The 18,957-nt window shown below is 52.8% G+C and overlaps 1 protein-coding gene and 1 long non-coding RNA gene across 4 annotated transcripts in view; both read right to left on the bottom strand.

Moving 5' to 3' along the window:
• Positions 1-11,221, bottom strand: part of LOC139186536 (uncharacterized) — a 33,628-nt gene extending 22,407 nt beyond the window's left edge. Inside the window, exons 1-2 of the long non-coding RNA XR_011570127.1 lie at positions 10,916-11,221; positions 3,419-3,508 (exon numbers count right to left, since the gene is read on the bottom strand). This is a non-coding gene — a long non-coding RNA (uncharacterized lncRNA). The remainder of the gene's footprint in view (positions 1-3,418; positions 3,509-10,915) is intronic.
• Positions 11,222-11,663: 442 nt separating this feature from the next.
• Positions 11,664-18,957, bottom strand: part of TAF4 (TATA-box binding protein associated factor 4) — a 65,337-nt gene continuing 58,043 nt past the window's right edge. For all 3 annotated transcript variants that reach the window (XM_019972087.2, XM_070801343.1, XM_070801342.1), the window contains one exon: positions 11,664-13,146. In XM_019972087.2, the coding sequence (XP_019827646.2) occupies positions 12,979-13,146 (168 nt within the window). In that variant the 3' untranslated portion in view covers positions 11,664-12,978. The remainder of the gene's footprint in view (positions 13,147-18,957) is intronic.

Genomic DNA, 18,957 nt, shown 5'->3' with positions numbered 1-18,957 from the left:
TGCAGCTGACAATCACAGGCACAATTAACACTTGCCTCTAATGACATTCACAATTAGACAACTGCTGTGGGCCTGGGATAGGCAGTCAAAGAGGGGTGGGGCACAAACTCCTTGTAATCAGACCCCTGGGGCAAGGGCCAGGGGCAGGGCTGGGGAGCGGTCATTCTGCTTAAAGTCACTCCTCCCAGCTCCCCAAGTGGCTCAGTAGATTCTTTACTCAGCAGGTAAAGAATCTGTCTGCAATGCAAGAGACCTGAGCAGGAGATTAGGGTTAGACATGGGTTTGATCCCTGGGTGGGGAAAATACCTTGGAGGAGGAAATGGCAACCCACTCCAGTATTCTTGCCTGGGAAATCCCAAGCCATGGGGTTGGAGGCAGAGGCCTGGCTGTCCCCAAAGCAGAGGCCTGGCTCGAACAACCACAAAGGCCAGCCTGGGGTCTCTTGGAAGCCAGGCAGCCCCTTCTCTGACCCCATGGCCTATCCTTGGGTCATTTTGCCAGAGAGAGGTCACTATCCTCACCTACATGTGGACACAGGCCCAGGAGGGCAGTGAGAGCAGTCAGTTCAGGTGAGCACTGGCAAAGCCCCTGGGGCCTCAGCTGCTCCACCAAGGAGGCCGGGTTCAGCCAGGAGCTGGGGGAAGGGGCAGACTCTGGGACCAATATGCTGGGGGATGCACACAGGAGGCCACGGGAGGCAGTGATACCAGCTGGCCCTCCATATGCCCCAGCCACATGGCAGCCCCCACCACGAATCCGATGCCCACCCTTGAGAAAGTGTCCTTGATGAGAGAGGAGCCTGCGCAGAGGAGGAGCCACGGCTCGGAGAGTGACAGAGAACAGGGCCAAGAGACAAGGAGACGGCTGTGTGGGTGAGGGCAGGATGTGGGGGGGAGGTGGTGGACTGACCCTCATGGAGGCCCTGTTCCAGCTCGGCCCAGGCGTGGGGAGGACCCGCACTCAGCTCTGGCCACATGGCTAGATGCCCTGGGCCGGCAGCAAGATGGTCTGGAGCTCAGGGAGAGGTCAAGTGGGATGGACGGGGGGTGATCAGGGCACAGTGGAAAGTGGACACCATGAGAGGAAGCAGTCACATGTCCCAGGAGGCAGTGATAAGGGACAGAGCAGAGACTCAGGACTAAGTGAGAACCCCCAGGTTGATACTGGCGGGCCCTATGGATGGACAGACTGGTGGGCAACTGCACCCCCAGGAGCTGCTTTTGGAACCCAGCAGAATCCTGTGCCCCTCCTTCCCCCACCCCACACACACACACACAAAGGCCCCTCCACACCCCCTGCCTCTCTCTGTAGAAAAGCTGAGTCTCCCAGACCTCCCAGAGTCACAAAAGAGTGGCTCCAGCAGCTAACAAATACTATATAGTCACAGACTCAATGTTGACGCACGACTAAAATTGTCAGCAAAGAGATGCTACACACCCATGTCAACAGCTTCCACTCTGAGAATATGGCGCCCTCTGTCAACATGCAGGGCTTCCCTGATAGCTCAGTTGGTAAAGAATCTGCCTGCAATGCAGGAGACCCTGGTTCAATTCCTGGGTTGGGAAGATCCGCTGGAGAAGGGATAGGATACCCACTCCAGTATTCTTGGCCTTCCCTTGTGGCTCAACTGGTAAAGAATCCACTGGCAATGCAGGAGACCTGGGTTGAAAAGATCCCCTGGAGAAGGGAAAGGCTACCCACTCCAATATTCTGTCCTGGAGAATCCCATGGACTGTATAGTCCATGGGGTCGCAAAGAGTTGGACAGGACTGAGCAACTTTCACTTTCACTATGTCAACATACAGAAGTTACACAAGATGGACTTCACCCCTGATCCCACAGAAATGGAATAATTTTCAGACAAGTGGGGATTTGTAAGCAGCTCTTTGCAAGAAAGAGCTCTTTGCAGGAGGCCCTTTCACCTCGTCACTTTAGAAATTTATATTGTCACTAACCTCAAACCAGGCACCCTCATGCTCTGCTCATCTCTGGCCCAAGTACATCTTTCAAATCTTTGATCACACAATCCCTGGCCTAACCTGTTGGGTCTCTCCATGGATCAAAGACATAGAAAGGAAGACTAAGCAATTAATAGATAACCGGGACTCTATCCCAGCTTCCCCCTTCAGTAATCTCATGAACAAAGTGCATGAACAAGACAGCAACTAAGGAAAGATCACAAGAAGCCAAAAAGCCTGCAGACAGTGGGGGCTGGCCCCTATCTCCATGATTAACTGACCTCACTTCCTCTTTCCCCCTTAAAACCCTCATGACCAAGCAGAATCTCGGGACTCCGTTTTGGGGGACAGAATCCTTCCTACCCAGATTGCTGGTTTTCTGATTAAAAGCACCATTTCCATTCCTGCCAATACGTGCCACTCCAGTATTGATTTTTAAGCAGTGAGCAGCTGGACCTGAGTTCGGTAAAATTTTCACTTAAGAAAAAAAATAAACTTTCACCCTGAACCCAATTTTAACTGATAAACACAAGCTGGGTGCTATCTCACAAGAGCCCAGAGCACTCTCAGCTCTCTTAGGCTCTCCTGGCTATCCCTTCCTGCTCTCCCATCCTCTCTCAACCCCTAAGTGCCCTCTCCCCCAACACATAGTCCTCCCCCATCTGCTCAGGGATATGCCCCCGGGAGCTGCCCACCATCCCAACAGCCCAGAGCCAGGTGAAGGAGGTGGAGGAGGGCTCAGTTGCCACAGATCTGCCCCAGCAGGCCCATCCACAAGGGCAGGGGTGCTGCCAGCTCACTGGACCTACCCCCATGGCACCCAGGGCAGGCCTCTCAAGCACAGCCCTGAAGCACCTCAGTCTGGGGAAGAGGGGTAGTGCATGGGCACAAGCAGAATTCTCTCTCGACCCTCCATACTGCAGCTTGAAGCAGCCTCATCAGAGATGGAAGGGCCCCTGAGCAAAGGTGGGGTAAGTAGTTCAGTCAGTCCCCTTCGGAGGTGAGGCTGAGGCCCAGAGGTTCCCAGGGGGGCCCACCCTGGAATGAGAGGGCCTGATGACCACCCTACACTCCCTGCACCTTCTACCCTGGCCGGCAGCTCCCCAGAAGCCTGAATGGCAGTAAGCTCATCCTGACCCAGGTCGTCAGGGGTTGGATTGGAGTGGGGGACACTCTGAAGCCTGGGGGCCTCCTAAACACTGACTCACCTGGACAGCATCAGGCCTCACCAAATAAGGGTCCTCAAGGTTGACCGTGAGGAAGCAGGAGGCCCTGGATACTCACTAAAGGGCCAGGGGATGGCCAGGTGTCAGGGTCACTTGCCCACAGCCTGTCATGTCCACTCCCTCTGCCCTCCCTCCCAACCCACGTGCTCTATCACCGCCCCCACCCAAACAATGTCCACCAATCCTGTCCCCACCCCGCCCCACCACACACACACACAGCTGTCCTGACTCACATGTGGCTGAAGGGCGCTGTCCACGGTGCTGACTTTCAGCTGTCTGGCCCTGCCCGTGTGGCCTCAGGAAGCGCCCATGGGAACTTCTGCCTGTTTGGGAATAAATCACCTGCTTGGGAACTTACCTCAAAGGCAAGAACTGCGACAGAGAGGAGAGAAGAGGTCTGGCCCTGCTGAGCTCCTGCCACAGGGACACCACTTCTCCTGGCCCTCCCCTTCTGGGCCAGGCAGTGGGGAGGGGGCCCAGCAGCCTGGGCTCCATGTGAGCAGCCCGCTGCCTTGCATGCCTGGGAGGCTCTCGTGGTCCTCAACGCTCGGATTCCTCTGTGTGCAGAGGTCTCCACACAAGATGGTCCTTCAGTTCTCACCGTCTGCCTCCTTATGGGATTCCTTCAACAACTTCACTACTGAATGTTCATGGGTTTTACCTCAAGTTTTCCCCCAATCTGTCTCTACATCTTGGCAGGGCAGTGATCACCCTGGCCGTCCCCACTGTGCTCCAAGCAGCAAGTGTGGCCTGACCCAAAGGAGCTGGCACCCCAGCTGACAAGACTCGCTAACCAGCGCCCCCCCTCCCTGGAGCAGCAGTGAGTGTGTAGCCAGAGTCTGGCCAGAGTCCAGTTTGGCTCCTCCTGGAGCTTCTGACCTTGGATAAGTTCCCTAAAGGTCTCTGGGCCAACACCACCTGCCCAGTGGGTGGCTGGGAAGATGAAGATGAACTGAGAGGAGATAAAGTCCAACTGCCCATGAGCACTTCAGAGTGCCCAGGGGCGGGCAGGCACCAGGGGACCCACACTGCAGGGCCAGCCCCCAGGGATGAGTGCTATGGTCAGCAAGCAAGCAGGATGTGCACAGGTTGTGCACATGTGTTTGTTCACCAGACAGGCACCATCTCCCTTCACCAACCAACCAGGCAGCTGGTGGGCACTGCACCCTGGCCCTATTGACTGAGACCTCCACCCACCACCAAATGCTGTAGAAGACTCTGGGGGTGACTTAGGGAGGGGGCAAGAAACTTCCAGAAGCATGCTGGCCCCAGTGGCCAAGCAGGGGGTGGGAGGTGAGCACTCTGTACCTGGAGCCAGGACTGGGTCTATGCTGGCAGCCTAGACTTTTCCTTCCTTTTAAATTTCTGGAATGGTTGCCATGGAAACTTAGAGGCTGGCAGTCAAGAGCAGCTGAGGAGAAGGCATAGTTGGGCTCCGATCAGCTGGGCCTGAGGCTAGGTGGGGCCAGTCACCTGCACCCCACCCCTCCAACTCTGCAGAAAGAAAGAAAACCTGGATTCTCAGCCTCTCTCGGGAAGTTACAGGACTTCTCTCTGGGTTGGGGACCAGGCTACAGCTATGGAAGAAGTCGGGAAGGGCCAGTGACTATGCCTGGAGCAATCCAGCAAGTCTTTCACATGCCCTTTGCAGGATGGTGGGTGCCAGCCCCTGCCCTGCCTCATTCTGTTAGCAGGAAGGGGGTCCCTGGTCACTCTGGGCGGCTGGTCAACTACAAGTGGTGAACAGAGATGGGCCAGGCCACTGCAGGGCCTGAGGACGTACCTCAGGCTATGTGTCTGCTTCCTGCCTGCTCAGCTCGGGCCCTAGGACTTCTCACATGGGAACCCAGGAGGCCCGTGGGAAGGACCTTTGGGTGGCCCAAAGGCTTGACTACTGTTAACAGGGCCTGGTCCAGTAACAGCACATCGAGTGCCCAGCAACAAAATCCTCACCTGACCAGAGAATGAGCACAGGGGGACAAACTGGTCATGAAATGCCTCCCAACTCTGCGTAGAAATTCAGGCCAAAAGGGAGGGGACTGTACACAAAGACCCTTGCCCACCACCCAGTCCTACAAGAATCAAGTCACCAGCACCACAGTTGCTGACTTGCAGCACAGCCCAACAGGAATTCACGGCAAAGACCAGGGCAAGGCGCTTTGTGCCCTGGGGAAACTGGCAGGACTGGCCTTCAGGTAGTCAGATATTTTTAGGAAAGAATCTTAGGAACCCAGTTTCTTGCCTCTTCCCATACTGAGAAAAGCACTAAAACCATTAACTAGAGACCTACTCAAAGACAACAGTTATCTCCCACCAAGCTGTGTGCTTGGCTGCCTGCACCCCACGAACAAAGTCATATACATGGACTTCCCTGGTAGTACAGGGTATAAGACTCTGCCTGCCAATGCAGGGGGCACAGGTTCGATCCCTGGTCTGGGAAGACTGCACATGCCACAAAGCAACTAAGCCCGTGGGCCACAAATACTGAGCCTGTGCTCTAAAGCCATTGAGCCGCAACTACTAAAGCCCATGCTCCGAGATGAGAAGCCACCCTAAAGAAAAGACCAGCCCACGGGCATCAACAAAAACTCAATGCAACCAAAAACAAATAATTTTTTAAAAGATCACTTATGCTGCCCCTCCCCTCATCTCCTTGAGACATCCTCAGAGCCCTCTGAGAAGCTGCCTCCTAGATTATAATCTGCAGATTGGCACAAAAACTTTCCATTTCTTTCTCAGACCTGACCAGTGTTTTCACACACAGTTGCATGCCCATGCTTTTTAATAACATTTTGGTAGCTTCACTGGAGCATTCTGGGGGAATGGAGAGGTCCTCCACTCCCACAGACCTGGGGGGCAGGCACACAGCTGCCCCTCGGGCAATCAGCTTAGTAACGGGCCCTCTGGGCTCTAAACCCAGGGCGCCAGCCAGGTTTCCGCCCCTCCCCAAGGAAGTGAAGATGGAAACCACACTCTGAATAGGTGGGCTTCACACCTGCCTTGGTTAACCCTCTCAGCCACCCTTGGGTTGGGGGTGGGGGTGTTACTACTGTCTTAACTTTAGAGATGAACAAACTGAGTCCCAGTGGGTGAAAAAGCTGCATCCAGAGGAGGGGACACAAGCCCCAACTCCCTAGGCCAACCTTGCCAGGAACCCAGTGAGGGCAGATGAGGTGGGGCGAGGCCTGAGGACCCCACCCCTTCTGCAGGTGCCCAAACGAGGGGCCTGGGTCTGGTGCTGTCGCCTCCCCCTCCCCCCACGCACCTCCTTCCCTGCATGACTCCCTTCTTCCCCAGGCTCATCTCTTCCAGAAAACCCTGCATGCTCTCACCCACAGTTGGCAGAGGACCCCCTCCCAAGGGGCAGTCCCTCCCCTCCTCTCAGGGGGGAGGGGTCCTTGGCCCAGCCAGACTTGGGGACTGTACCTGGCTTCCTCGCTGAGTTTCCCCTGGGAAGGGAAGAAGGGCAGGGACCATGAGGGTGGGAGTAAGGAACACTTAGGCTCCTTCCAGGGTGGGGTCTGTAACATTGGGGTGGGGTGGGGGTGAGGAGGTGGTCCTCGGTCCTTCCCTAACCTCCTAGGAGCCGGTTTTCAGGGCCTGGCTGCTTCTGCAGGCCTGGCTGAATTGACAAGTGAAATTCTTGCCACCACCTTGCCCTAGCACCTCCGAAAAAGGCTCACTACTGGGCCGTCAGGCGTGGCTGGATCTAGGTGCTCCAAGACCACCACCCTTACCTCTGTACTGGCCTCGGTTTCAGCCATGCTCTCCAGAAGCAGCAGCCAGAGCTGACTTCCTACCAGCCCCCAAACACGTAGAGCTCCTTTCTGTAGAATGCCCACAGGCCTCCCCTGCACCCCTTCCCCTCTCCCACCTCCTCTGCTCCCCCTCCCTACATCCCACAGCTGCCCCCTGCTCACACCCTCTCCTTTCCTTAGCGTGCGCCATCCCTCCACCACTGCCTGAGACTGCTGCCGCCAGCACCAGCAGTCCCTAGGGGTCATTTCCCATCTTTAAAAGGCCCGCCTTCAGCTCCTGCCCCTCTTCCCACACAGTCTGTTCCCAAGCTTATATACACAGCTCAACCCCCAACCCATTCTCTCTCCATCACCCCCTCCTCAGCAGCATCCCACCTGCAGGGCATCCCTGGGGGCAGGGCAGCTGCCCACCACTCTATGGCGATCCTTGCCCCTGGCCTGATGATTAACCGTGTGCTGGCCTGAACCTTCACGTGGCGCTGGCGACTCTGCAGCCACATAAATTGTGCCATGCCCCTGCCCTGGGTGTCACTCCCAGACACCGTGGGCCTCCCTGGCCTTCCCTCTGCTGACAGCTCCTCACCTCAGGCCCAGCACTAGCGTCTATTCACCTGAGCTAATGCCCCAGGTTACTGACCACATCAGTATAGTAAGTACCCTACTTACGAATGAGTCCCATTCCGAAAGCACATTCATAAACCCAATTTGTTCAAATTAGCCTAGGTACCCTTCTACAATGGGAGACCTCCAGATCTGCTCAGAAGACCAAACTGCTCAGAAATAATATAGTACTGCACTGTAATAGGTTTACAACACTTTTCACACAAAGAACACATAAAAAAACAAACACAAAAAATAAAACTTTTAATCTTACAGGACAGCACCTTGAAAGTACTACAGCTGGCATATAGAGGCTGGCATTGAGTGAGCAAGCAGGGAGAGTTACTAACTGGAGCAAGGAAAGGAGGTGGGAGATGGTGGAGCCAAAAGATCGTCAACAATAGGAGACGGAGGGCAAGTTGCAATTTCACTCATATCTGACATTGACGGAACGCACATTAGCATCTTTGAAAGTTCACAACTTGAAGGTTTGTATGTAGGGGACTTACTGTAGCTGGTTCCTTTTACTCCCGGGTATTACTGCATTGAGGGCTTCCCAGGGGATGCAGTGGTAAAGAATTCACCTGCCAATGCAGGAGATATGGGTTTAATCCCTGGGTTGGGAAGATCCCCTGGAGTAGGAAATGGCAACCAACTTCAGTATTTTTGCCTGGAGCAATCCATGGACCAAGGAGCCTGGCAGGCTACAGTCCATGGGTCACAAAGATTTGGACATGACTAAGCACACATGGAAGCATAGTTATTTCACTGAATAAATAACCTCCGGTTTGTATGCGTTCACCTTGATGGAGTATGTTTACATAGAGTGACACAGTTCCTCAGGTGTTCCTGCCATGTGACACAACGACAGCACGTGTGAAGTTTCACCTGCCCGGGGCACCCACAATGTGATACCACTGATCTTTATAGAGTTTGAGCCAATGTGGGCACCTGTGACAACCTGCTGTGGTTTTCACTTGCTCCTCTCAGATGACCAGTAATGGTGAACACCTTTCCATTCATGTATTGGCTCACTGGCATGTCTTCTATGAAGCACCTGTCCAAGGGTCTCACACATTTCTTAATGAGTTGTCTTTTAACTGCTCAGTTGTGAAATTCTTCTATTAATGTATTCTAGACACGAGTCCTCTGTCAGGAGTACACACCACAAATGTCTTCTGGAAGTCCTTGGCTTGGCCTCTCTCTGTCACAAAAGCACCTTTTGATGAGCGGATCTGTAAGCCCCAATTGTCCAATCTTTTCTCTAGAGTTTGTGCTTTCTGTGCCCTTAGAAATCCCTGCCCACTCCCAGGTCACAATGATCTGTGACATCTTCCCCCAGAAGCTCTGCAGTGTTAGCCCCATTTTCAGGCCTATGGTCCATCTCTAAGCCACACGTGTGGTGTGAGGGTAGAGTCAAGGTGCACATCCCCCATCAGGGATCTGCTTCACACCAGCAAAAACCTAGTGACCATAACGTATGGATGCATTTCTGGACTCTATTTTGGTCATGGATCCTGTATCTGTCTTTACACCAATACTGCACTGTCCTGGTTATTTTATCTCTACAGCAAGTCATGAAATCCAGGGGTGGAAATTCTCCAATTTTGTTCCAAACTGTCTTGGCTCTTTTATCCTCTGCAGCTTCTGGAATCAGATTTCAGTTTCTATGAGAACTGCTGGGTTGTGACTGGGATGGCACTGAATCAGTCTGAACAGAACCACTGTCTTCACAATATTGGGTCCCCTCCAAGGGCTCAGTGTATTTCTCCCTTTAGGTCCTCTTTCACCTAATTTCAATGTTAAGATCTTAAACTGCATATATTCCGAGGTACCCCAATGTTTTCGGTGGTGGTGGTAATGCTCTCTTTTGCACTTTCTACCTTTCTGCTTCTGGTGCATGGGAATTACATTATTCTGGATACTGACCTTGTACTCCAATATCTTAGCAAATACACAGCTCAGTTTCAATGTGTTTGTAGATTCTTCTGGGATTTCTGTGCCTGTGATTGTGTTGCCTAAAGTCCTGCCTTCACCTTCTTCCTCTCCAAACCTCATGCCTTTCTCTCCTCTGCCTTTCTGCCCAGCTGCCACTGTAGTTCCCTGGGGGATGCACATGGTCAGAACAGACATCCTGGTCATGGTCCTGGCCTAGCCCAACAGCTGTCTATCCCAAGCCCACACAGGAATGTGAGTCGGACTTGAGACAACTGCTAACGATTTTGCTGAGACACTGAACAGTACCCAGTGCTCACAGGAGGCATAAACACAGACACATTTGCCTCTGAGCTGCCGGCCACACTTCTCTCGGGGGTCATTCCTAGGTAGGGAGCATCAGTCTGCACCTGGGCGAGGCCCTGGGCAGGACAACCAGACCCTGTCAGATGTACAGGCAAGCTGGAACCAAGGCTGCACATGCAGAAATGCGAGTACCGCCGCCCTTCACTGGCTGAACTAGTTCATCTCAGGGCCAAGAACTTATCATTGTTCAGCTGCTCATTCACATCAGACTCTTTGCAATTCACTGACTACGTACAGCATGCCAGGCTTCCCTGTCCTTCACTATCTCCCAGAGTTTGCTCAACCTCATGTCCATTGAGTCGATGATGCCATCCAACCATCTCATCCTCTATTGCACCCTTCACCTCCTGCTCTCAGTATTTCCCAGCCAAGAACTTAGTGAGAACAAAGTATTAGTCGTGGGGGAAGAGTCCAAGTATGACCTCAGTACTCAACCACCTCTGGCATTCTGGTACAGAGAGGGAAGACTGGAAATCACGCCCTGGTGTTTCCTGCTAAGTGTTAGTCACTCGGTCCTGTCCGACTTTTTGTGACCCCATGGACTTGTAGCTGGCCAGGCTCCTCTGTCCATGGAATTCTCCAGGCAAGAATACTGGAGTGGGTTGGATGCCCTTCTCCAGGGGATCTTCCCAACCCAGGGATCAAACCCAGATCTCCTGCATTTCAGGCTGATTCTTTACCGTCTGAGCCACCAGGAAAGGCTCTAAAAATTCACATCTACCCTCTTTCATTGCCAGCATCACAGGTGTTATGGGCTGAACTGCCTCCCCCGCCCAAAAAGGATCACGTTGGGGGTCCCAACGTCCCAGGAGCTCAGAACTTGACCTCAGAACGTGGCCGGATCCTCACAGAGGCCATTAAAGCTCAAACGAGATGACTAGGGCAGGCCCTCACCCCAACGACTGGCATCTTATGAAAGGGAGAGATTTCATCACGGAGACAGGTGTTCACACAGAGAAAACAGCCCGGCAGGCAAAGAGCGACGCTTCCACAAGCCAAGAAACAGCGGCATGCGCACAACCGCCAGGAGCCGGGGAGGCCTGGGCGCGCCCTCCATACCACTGCCTGCACCTGGGTCTCGACCTCAGCCTCCAGCACGGAGACGACCAACCGCAGCGCTGCGTCACTGGGGAGACCGACACAACATGGGTCAGACTGAGGCTGTAACTTGACAGGAACCCACGGATCTTGAGAGCCCCGCAAACCAGTCAAAATCAACACGAGACCTGGACGCCAACTGCCATCACACCGAGGAGGCCGGCGGCGGCTCTCGCGAGACCCGGACTATCTAGACCCGGACTACTGTGAACTTGGCGGCCAGGTGGAGGCCCCCTCAGGAACCACAGCTTGTTGAGGCCAAGCTGTCACTCACCGCCCGACAGGGCGGGGCCTCCAGCGACGCCCGCCCCCCCCCCCCCCACACACACCACCACAAAGGTCGGTCCGCGTCAGGGCTGGGGCCAGGACGCCCACGTGTCCCTACCCCCGCCTTACCTTCCCTCTCCCAGGGGCGCCCCAGGCCTCTGCACGGACAGCAGCCCAGCATCCACGCTGCACGAGTCCATCCGTTTCCGAGGAAGAGTGGCCCGGCAGGGAGCAAGGCCTGAGCTCGGCTCCTGGGCCCTCACACGCGACACCGGGTCTGACTCTGGAGGCAGGTCCTGTCCTCGGAGGTGAGGCTATTTCTACCGGACTCGCTGGGTTATAGACACTGACTCCTAACAAGTGGCTCATAATGACACACCTCAGCGGAGCCAGAGCTAAAATCTCTGGCAGCAGAATCTACAACTGGAAAACTGGGAAAAACAGGCAAAACAGATACAGATAAATTTGTTTTTAATAAAGGAGTTAATTTTCTTTCAATCCTATATAAAACAATAGCAATTAAAAACTTCATTTTTGAAAGTAAAATATTTACATATGAACAAGTAACTGTGCAAAATTTACATGAAAAAATGGAAAGACAGGGATTTCCTAAAAGACAAAATAAAAGGTGTAACAGTTTTCAGGTGTCCATAAAAAATACTGATCAGCATTCAGTTCACACGCGCGAATAAAGTCTAACATGAGAATTCACACAGAGAAAGCCAAAGTATTTACAGTCATAAAAGTACTATCAATAGACAATTTAATACAATAACCTCTGAAAATATAAAGAACCAATTAGTATATTTGTAATAAAAAAATAGGTACAAAGAAGGGGCTTTTGCTCTGGACGTCTGTAAAGTGGGCCCACAGCTTGCATACAGTCTCTTAGCAAAATAATTATAGTTACATAGCCATCTTCATGTTATGTGCCAAAAATTATGTACAATTACTGACAAAATACACCAACCATTTTTCAACACTTGATTCACACTGAGAAACAGTCTTTTGATGATTCTTCTCAACTTTGATTTTATTTCATCTAAGTTTTCACTTTTAGCTAAAAAACACAGTGCAAGTAAAATAGATTTATGCTGAAAAGGTTTTCATTTCTTTTAACTTTACAGCTTTACAAACAATAGCAAATAAAATGCATTTGTACAGATGCTGACCACACATTCAGAAGGAGCCGCGTCACCGGGGCCCCACGAAGCGGGACGAGCCCCGAGGCGCAGGCGGACGGTGGGCTGCCTGCTCCTCGAGGATCCTGAACGGAGGGGCGGGGGAGGGAGGGAGATAAATAGTCTAAAAAATCAGTTTGCTTTGCCAACTGACTAATACAAAAATAAAATAAGTGAAATGAGGTCACTGGCTGTAGACACACACCTACGCAGTAAGCTGGGTTGAACTAAACCAAATGCACAAACGATGGAGAAACCGCTATGAGGTGACAAGAGGGCAGCTAGTTATTTGCTAAACGATTCCATCAGTTTTTATATATGGCTTGTTTGGCAAGAAGGCCACTCAATCAAAGATGAGTTAGGATTTAATTGTCCTGTAAGAGTACCCGCAGGCCTCTGTGTTCTCTGTTACAGAAACATGTTTTCCTCCATACTGAAGAGTTGACTTAGAAACAGGAATATAAAACTGTTCCATTGTAAAGAGGTGGCTGTTTTTTAAACAATATCCCATTTGCTCGTTACAAAAAGGCGTAATCTGCAAATATATAAAAAGTCCCCAGGCGTCTCTGCTAAGAGGCCGCGTCCGTGCTACTTAAGGAATGCTTTGTACAGCAACAGTGAATGGCTTGTCTCACGTTCATTTTCTAAACAAAATATGAGGTCCCTGAGGTTGACCCGCGTGATCCTTTGCCGCGTGAACTGTCTGGGGGTTCCGACGCCGGAACTGCCTGGGACCGCCGAGCCTGGGCCCGAGCCCTGGTGACGAGAAAGGAGAAGACAGCCGAGTTAGTGGAGCGCAGAGGTGGGCAGGGCCCTCGGCGCTGGAAGGAAGGGGCAAGGCCACGTGCTACCCCAGGACCACAGACCTGGGGGCAGCGCAAGGTTCCCTACAGGTGTCCCACGGAACCCGGCTATGGAGGAAGCCGGGCCTGGACAGGCTTAGGCCAACTGCTGGAGCCGCGGTGCTCAGCCAGTCCCTAACAGAAGGGGTGAGAGCAGGAGGCACGACCCCGCGCCCACCTCCAGGCCTGGTGCGCTCAGGCACACACTGGAAGATGCTAACCCTGCGACTCCCCACAGAGCTCAGACTCTGGCCCCGGGCACAGAAGGAAAGCGTGGTGGCTCCTGCCCCAAAGGGACGCAGAATGGCTCCAGGGCTTGTGGCTGGCATTGCTGGTGTCCAGGACTCAGGTGGGCTGGCACTGCACCTGCGGTGGCCATGTCACCTCCCACTTCGCCAACAAAGGCACGTTCCCAAAGCCGCAAGGTCCAGGCTCGTGGGCTGGGCAGACTGGCAGTCGGCGAGCTGGGCTGCAGGACTCTTCGGTCACCGTGTCATCTGCGGCCTGGAGGGCGCTCCCCACTCCCTTGGGCTGACAGCGGCCTGCACTGCTCAGCACCCAGTTTGGTCAGCCTGCGGGGGGATCCCGCCGAAGGTGTGAGCTCTGGTGCCTGCCTGCTTGCAGAGCTGGGGTTCTGGGTGCCTTCCCGCCACGTCGCCGCCCCCCCAGCTGCAGCATCCATGATTTCAGCACGTCTGTCACCGTCTCTATCCGACACTCGTGGACACAAACCACACAACTTCCAACTGGACGGGTCTTCGTTTTCCATTCAGAATGAACAGGAAGTGTCTGTATTCTGATGGTTAAAGTTGCTCATTTGTATTTCAAGTGCAAAACTTACAATGGAACTTTTACAGTGTTTTCTCAAAGTTTAAGAAAGTGGGAGCCATGAGTCCTGTGATGCTGGAGGAGGCCGCAGTGCAGCAAGCGGCCAGCAGGTGGCAGGCGAGGCATCCCATGCGTCTTCTGTTAATTTACGAGTTCCTTACACCCCCCCCTTCAGAACCTTAATCACCAGTCCCTCCTCCAGACAAGTCCTCTGGTGACTACTTGTCCGTGTTTGAAACAACTACTTTAGGTTTTCTTGCCAGTTTTCCCTGAGTCTCCGTAACAGCCCTGTAGGAGCATTTTGGGTACAAAACAAACAGCACTCCTGAAAAGGCGGTGATGAAAACACACAGCCGAGAGGAACCAGGAAAACGGGAGCTGGCCTGCGCCCGGGGCCCTGGGGGTCTGCACCCTCAACATGGGGAGCCTGCAGAGGCCAGTGTCTGCAGAGACAGCTGGGAGGGGCGGGCGGGGCCCCACCTGACCTCGAGGCTCGCGGAGAACAAAGCGCTCGCGGAGAACAAAGCGCTACCTAAACCATGGGCCAGGCGTCTTCTGTGACACTTGCTACAATTCTGGACCATGTCTGATGCTCTTACTTTCAAAATAGTTCAACAACCAAAACCAGCTAGAAGGGTGAGGAGGGCTCACTTCAGGCACAGAATGTAAAGGATGCTGAAACTCAGAAATCAAGGTAAATGATATTTTAATGAAATCTTTTTTAGAAGTCAAAAGTGGCTCCAAACAAGACAAGCAGGCATTAGCACAGCCCTCAGCGGGACTCCAGGGCTGTGGCCATGCTGGCCACACTCATCATGTCTCAGGCTCCAGTGGTCACGAGGTGGCCACATGTCACTCTTTCGTGGACTTTAACAAGAAGGCTGCGCTCAGAGGCCTCCTACCTGACACTAAATGTCGTCCGATGTCATAGGGTGAGTGCCAGCCTGTGACCAACTGGCTCTGGGGTCTCCTGGCCACAGAAGGTGGTCACAGGAACCCAGTGCCCAGCCTGCAGGAAGCAGCCCTGGGTAATCGGCAGTGACCTCAGATGACAGAAAACTGCATGGCAGATGCCAGCGTCCACGTTCACCAAGAGGCTCAAGCACAGAGGATGATGGGTTTGCTCTGTTTTGCATTTGCAGGCGTTGGGGTTAAAACACAGCAACCTTGGACCCCAGCTCCCCGCCTGAAAGCACTGTGTGAACTCAACCTGTCCCATTCCAAGACTGTCGTGAGATCAATGAAAGGGTATCCCCTACTGTCTCCTTTGAAGGCAACCTTAACACTGTCAAAAATGCCACAGGCAACTTGACAGGCAACAAGCACTCAATGTGGAAACCAAGTGGAAACAATCACCTTAGCCCCAACCTGCCTGGCTCACCGGTCACTTCACTCAGGCCCCCAGAGCCATGCACAACCGACCATGGCACCTGGCTGCAGCTGCAGCAACCTGCCATGGGCCCTCCCCAAGGTGGCAGAGAGCACCAGCCTCTCGGGGACTGTCTGGGGGAACTCACGTGGGGGGCCTTACTGCCACTCCCCCCAGAGCCCCTACAATAGTAGCAAGAGGTCCACACCCGTGAGAGGGTGTCTGAGTGATACCCTGGTGTGCTAGGTGGTGAGTAACATAGGTCAAAGTACCCGTGAGAGGGCGTCTGAGTGATACCCCGGTGTGCTAGGTGGTGAGTAACATAGGTCAAAGTACCCGTGAGAGGGTGTCTGAGTGATACCCTGGTGTGCTAGGTGGTGAGTAACATAGGTCAAAGTACCCGTGAGAGGGCGTCTGAGTGATACCCCGGTGTGCTAGGTGGTGAGTAACATAGGTCAAAGTACCCGTGAGAGGGTGTCTGAGCGATACCCCGGTGTGCTAGGTGGTGAGTAACATAGGTCAAAGTACCAAGAGCATAGACACCCCTGGCTCGCTCTGGACCTCTTCATACCAGTGCAATTCCCAAGCTTGTCCACGCCTGAGCACAGGCAGCTGGAGGGCGCCAGGGACCCCTGGCACTTGGCTGAGGAGAGCCAAGGTCACCCTGGTATCTTCCATCATCTCCCCCAGGGCTGTCCAGAACAGGGAGGGAACACGGCATCCGCAATGCGCACAACATGAAGATGCAGCCCGGGCCCCACAAAGACCGAGGAGGGGGGCTGTGCCCCCATGACTCCAAGCAGCAGACACAGCAGCGAGAGAGTCCTCCTACCACCAGAGCAGGCGGGGGGTGGGGGGGGGGCGGGGGAGGGGGGGCAGTGCCTAAGTGCACACCAAGAAGAGAGTGGGGGGGATGCAGGGTCCTGCGGGCGCCACCAGAGGACCTCAGCCCTCCTCATCAGGACAGACACCAGCTAAGTCACTGGGTTCTGCCAACAGTCAGGAGAGGGCGCCATCAGACCACAAAGCTTGTCAACACCAATACCACAAAATTAACAAGAGGAAGATCAGCAAGTCCACCACGAACCACCACAAAAAGTCAGAAAATGAAATCCCACACATATCAGGGCCAAATGCAATCTAGAAAAATAAGCCACTACAAGACAACACTTGTAACAAAAAAATGTACTTACACATATGAGCGTACGAAAATCACCTTGAATCAAAAACTCAAAATATAAGGGCAAGATAAATTAAAAGCCAGAAAGAAACAAGAGTTGACTGACTCAAGAAAGAAAGGAGAAAAAAAGACAAAATTATCTCATACACAAATATAAACTGGAAGGTGCTCAGGGGAGAAAAAACTCGAATAAAAATTCATAAGAATTCAGAAGAAGAGCAAAACAACCGAATAGAAAGGAGACAAAGAAAAAAAAAAATTAAAGGGCCAAGAAAACACAGGGTAAAGGAAGACACGGAAGGAGCACATGCACTGAGCCGTCAGAGCCCCCAGAGAGGGAGGCACACGTGAGGGCAGGAGTAATATACTAAACTATAATCTGAGAAAACTTTCAAGAAATAGAAACCAAAAAACCAAACCTACATGGACAAGGCAAGTGGGCACCTGGGAAAATTAACCCATAAAATCCACTTTGACGAAGCCTCATAAAACTGTCACTTTTCCAAGATAAATTAACCTGGAATCAGGCTTTCCCAAACCCATGCTGCTGCTGCTAAGTCGCTTCAGTCATGTCCAACTCTGTGCGACCCCACAGACTGCAGCCCACCAGGCTCCCCAGTCCCTGGGATTCTCCAGGCAAGAACACTGGAGTGGGTTGCCATTTCCTTCTCCAATGCATGAAAGTGAAAAGTGAAAGTGAAATCGCTCAGTCGTGTCCGACTCTTCGGGACCCCATGGACTGTAGCTTACCAGGCTCCTCGGTCCATGGGATTTTCCAGGCAAGACTACTGGAGTGGGTTGCCATTTCTTCCTCCTTCCCAAACCCATACAGTAAGCCAAAGTGAAAGCTGGTCGCACAGTATCCAACCCCATGGACTATAGCCTGTCCAGCTCTTCCATCCATGGAATTCTCCAGGCAAGAGTACTAGAGTGGGTTACCATTTCCTTCTCCAGGGGATTTTCCCGACCCATGAATTGATCCCAGGTCTCCTACATTGTGGGCAGATTCTTTACTAACTTAGCCACTGCTACTAAGTTGCTTCAGTCATGTCCAACTCTGCATGACCCCATAGACAGCAGCCCACCAGGCTCCCCCATCCCTGGGATTCTCCAGGCAAGAACACTGGAGTGGGTTGCCATTTCCTTCTCCAATGCATGAAAGTGAAAAGTGAAAGTGAAGTCACTCAGTCATGTCTGACTCTTCGCGACCCCATGGACTGCAGCCTACCAGGCTCCTCCGTCCGTGGGATTTTCCAGGCAAGAGTACTGGAGAGGGGTGCCATCGCCTTCTCCGAACTGAGCCACTAGGGAAGCCCATATACAGTAAGCAATGAAAAGCATTAAAAACATCACTGAAAGCAAGCATGAACCAACATTTTTATATCCAGCCTGACTGCCCTCCACATCCAGGCCACAGAAAAACCGTTTCAAATCACAATATGGCGGGGGACTCTGCACCTGAGCATCGTGATAGCTCAGACACAGGTCAGGGTCATCCCAACGAGAGAGGGCAGAGAATGTGCAGAAGGGAGAAATAAGCATTTATAATATAAACGCACAGCTGGTGCGACAACAAAACCGAGGAAGTGGCCAGGAGATGACACCGTATGCCATGACGAAGTAGAAATGACGTGACAAAGCGTGAGACAGAAGGGGTCACAGGACCCACTAGGGAGACTGTGTGGCCGCCTGGGGCCAAGGAGAATGCGGACGTGAGCTAAGAAGCCCAACAGGAAACACGTGAAAACCTGGGGTAAAGACACCCAAACGCTTACATACAAAAGTGACCACTAGAGCAGAGTCACACACCTTCCTAACACAATCATCTTAATTAAGGAGCAAAGACTACACATCACACCAAAACACACAGCAACTGTAAAAAAAATAAAATAATCATAATCATAAGAATCTGAACCCACAGAGTCTGAACCCACATGTCAGCTGTTATCAACACAAATGATGGGCTTAACTCGCCTGTGATGGAAAACCACTCGCCAGCGGGACTCAGAAGACAGGCCCCTGCTGCACACTACACAGAGGGGCAGCTACAGGAGGGACCACGGGCCCAGGAGGAACAGAGGCTCCAGACCAATGGAACAGGAGAGCAGGGGAAACAGGCCTGACTGAGGACAAGGGAGACACCAAGCCCACGGGGCACAGACTGATACTTTGTGATGCTAAAAATCGCAACTGACTGTGAAGATACAACACTTACGGATATGTACATATCAAATACCACGGCAACCCCCAGAAAAGCAAAACCTGCAGGAGATGCGAGGAGATGAAGACAGAGACACTGACAAGGGTACTGTGGAGCTCCACATCCAGCAAAACACACCAGGTGGATG

Source organism: Bos indicus, chromosome 13 (assembly GCF_029378745.1).
Source record: "Bos indicus isolate NIAB-ARS_2022 breed Sahiwal x Tharparkar chromosome 13, NIAB-ARS_B.indTharparkar_mat_pri_1.0, whole genome shotgun sequence".
NCBI lineage: Eukaryota > Metazoa > Chordata > Mammalia > Artiodactyla > Bovidae > Bos > Bos indicus.
This window is presented reverse-complemented; position numbering and strand designations above follow the sequence as displayed.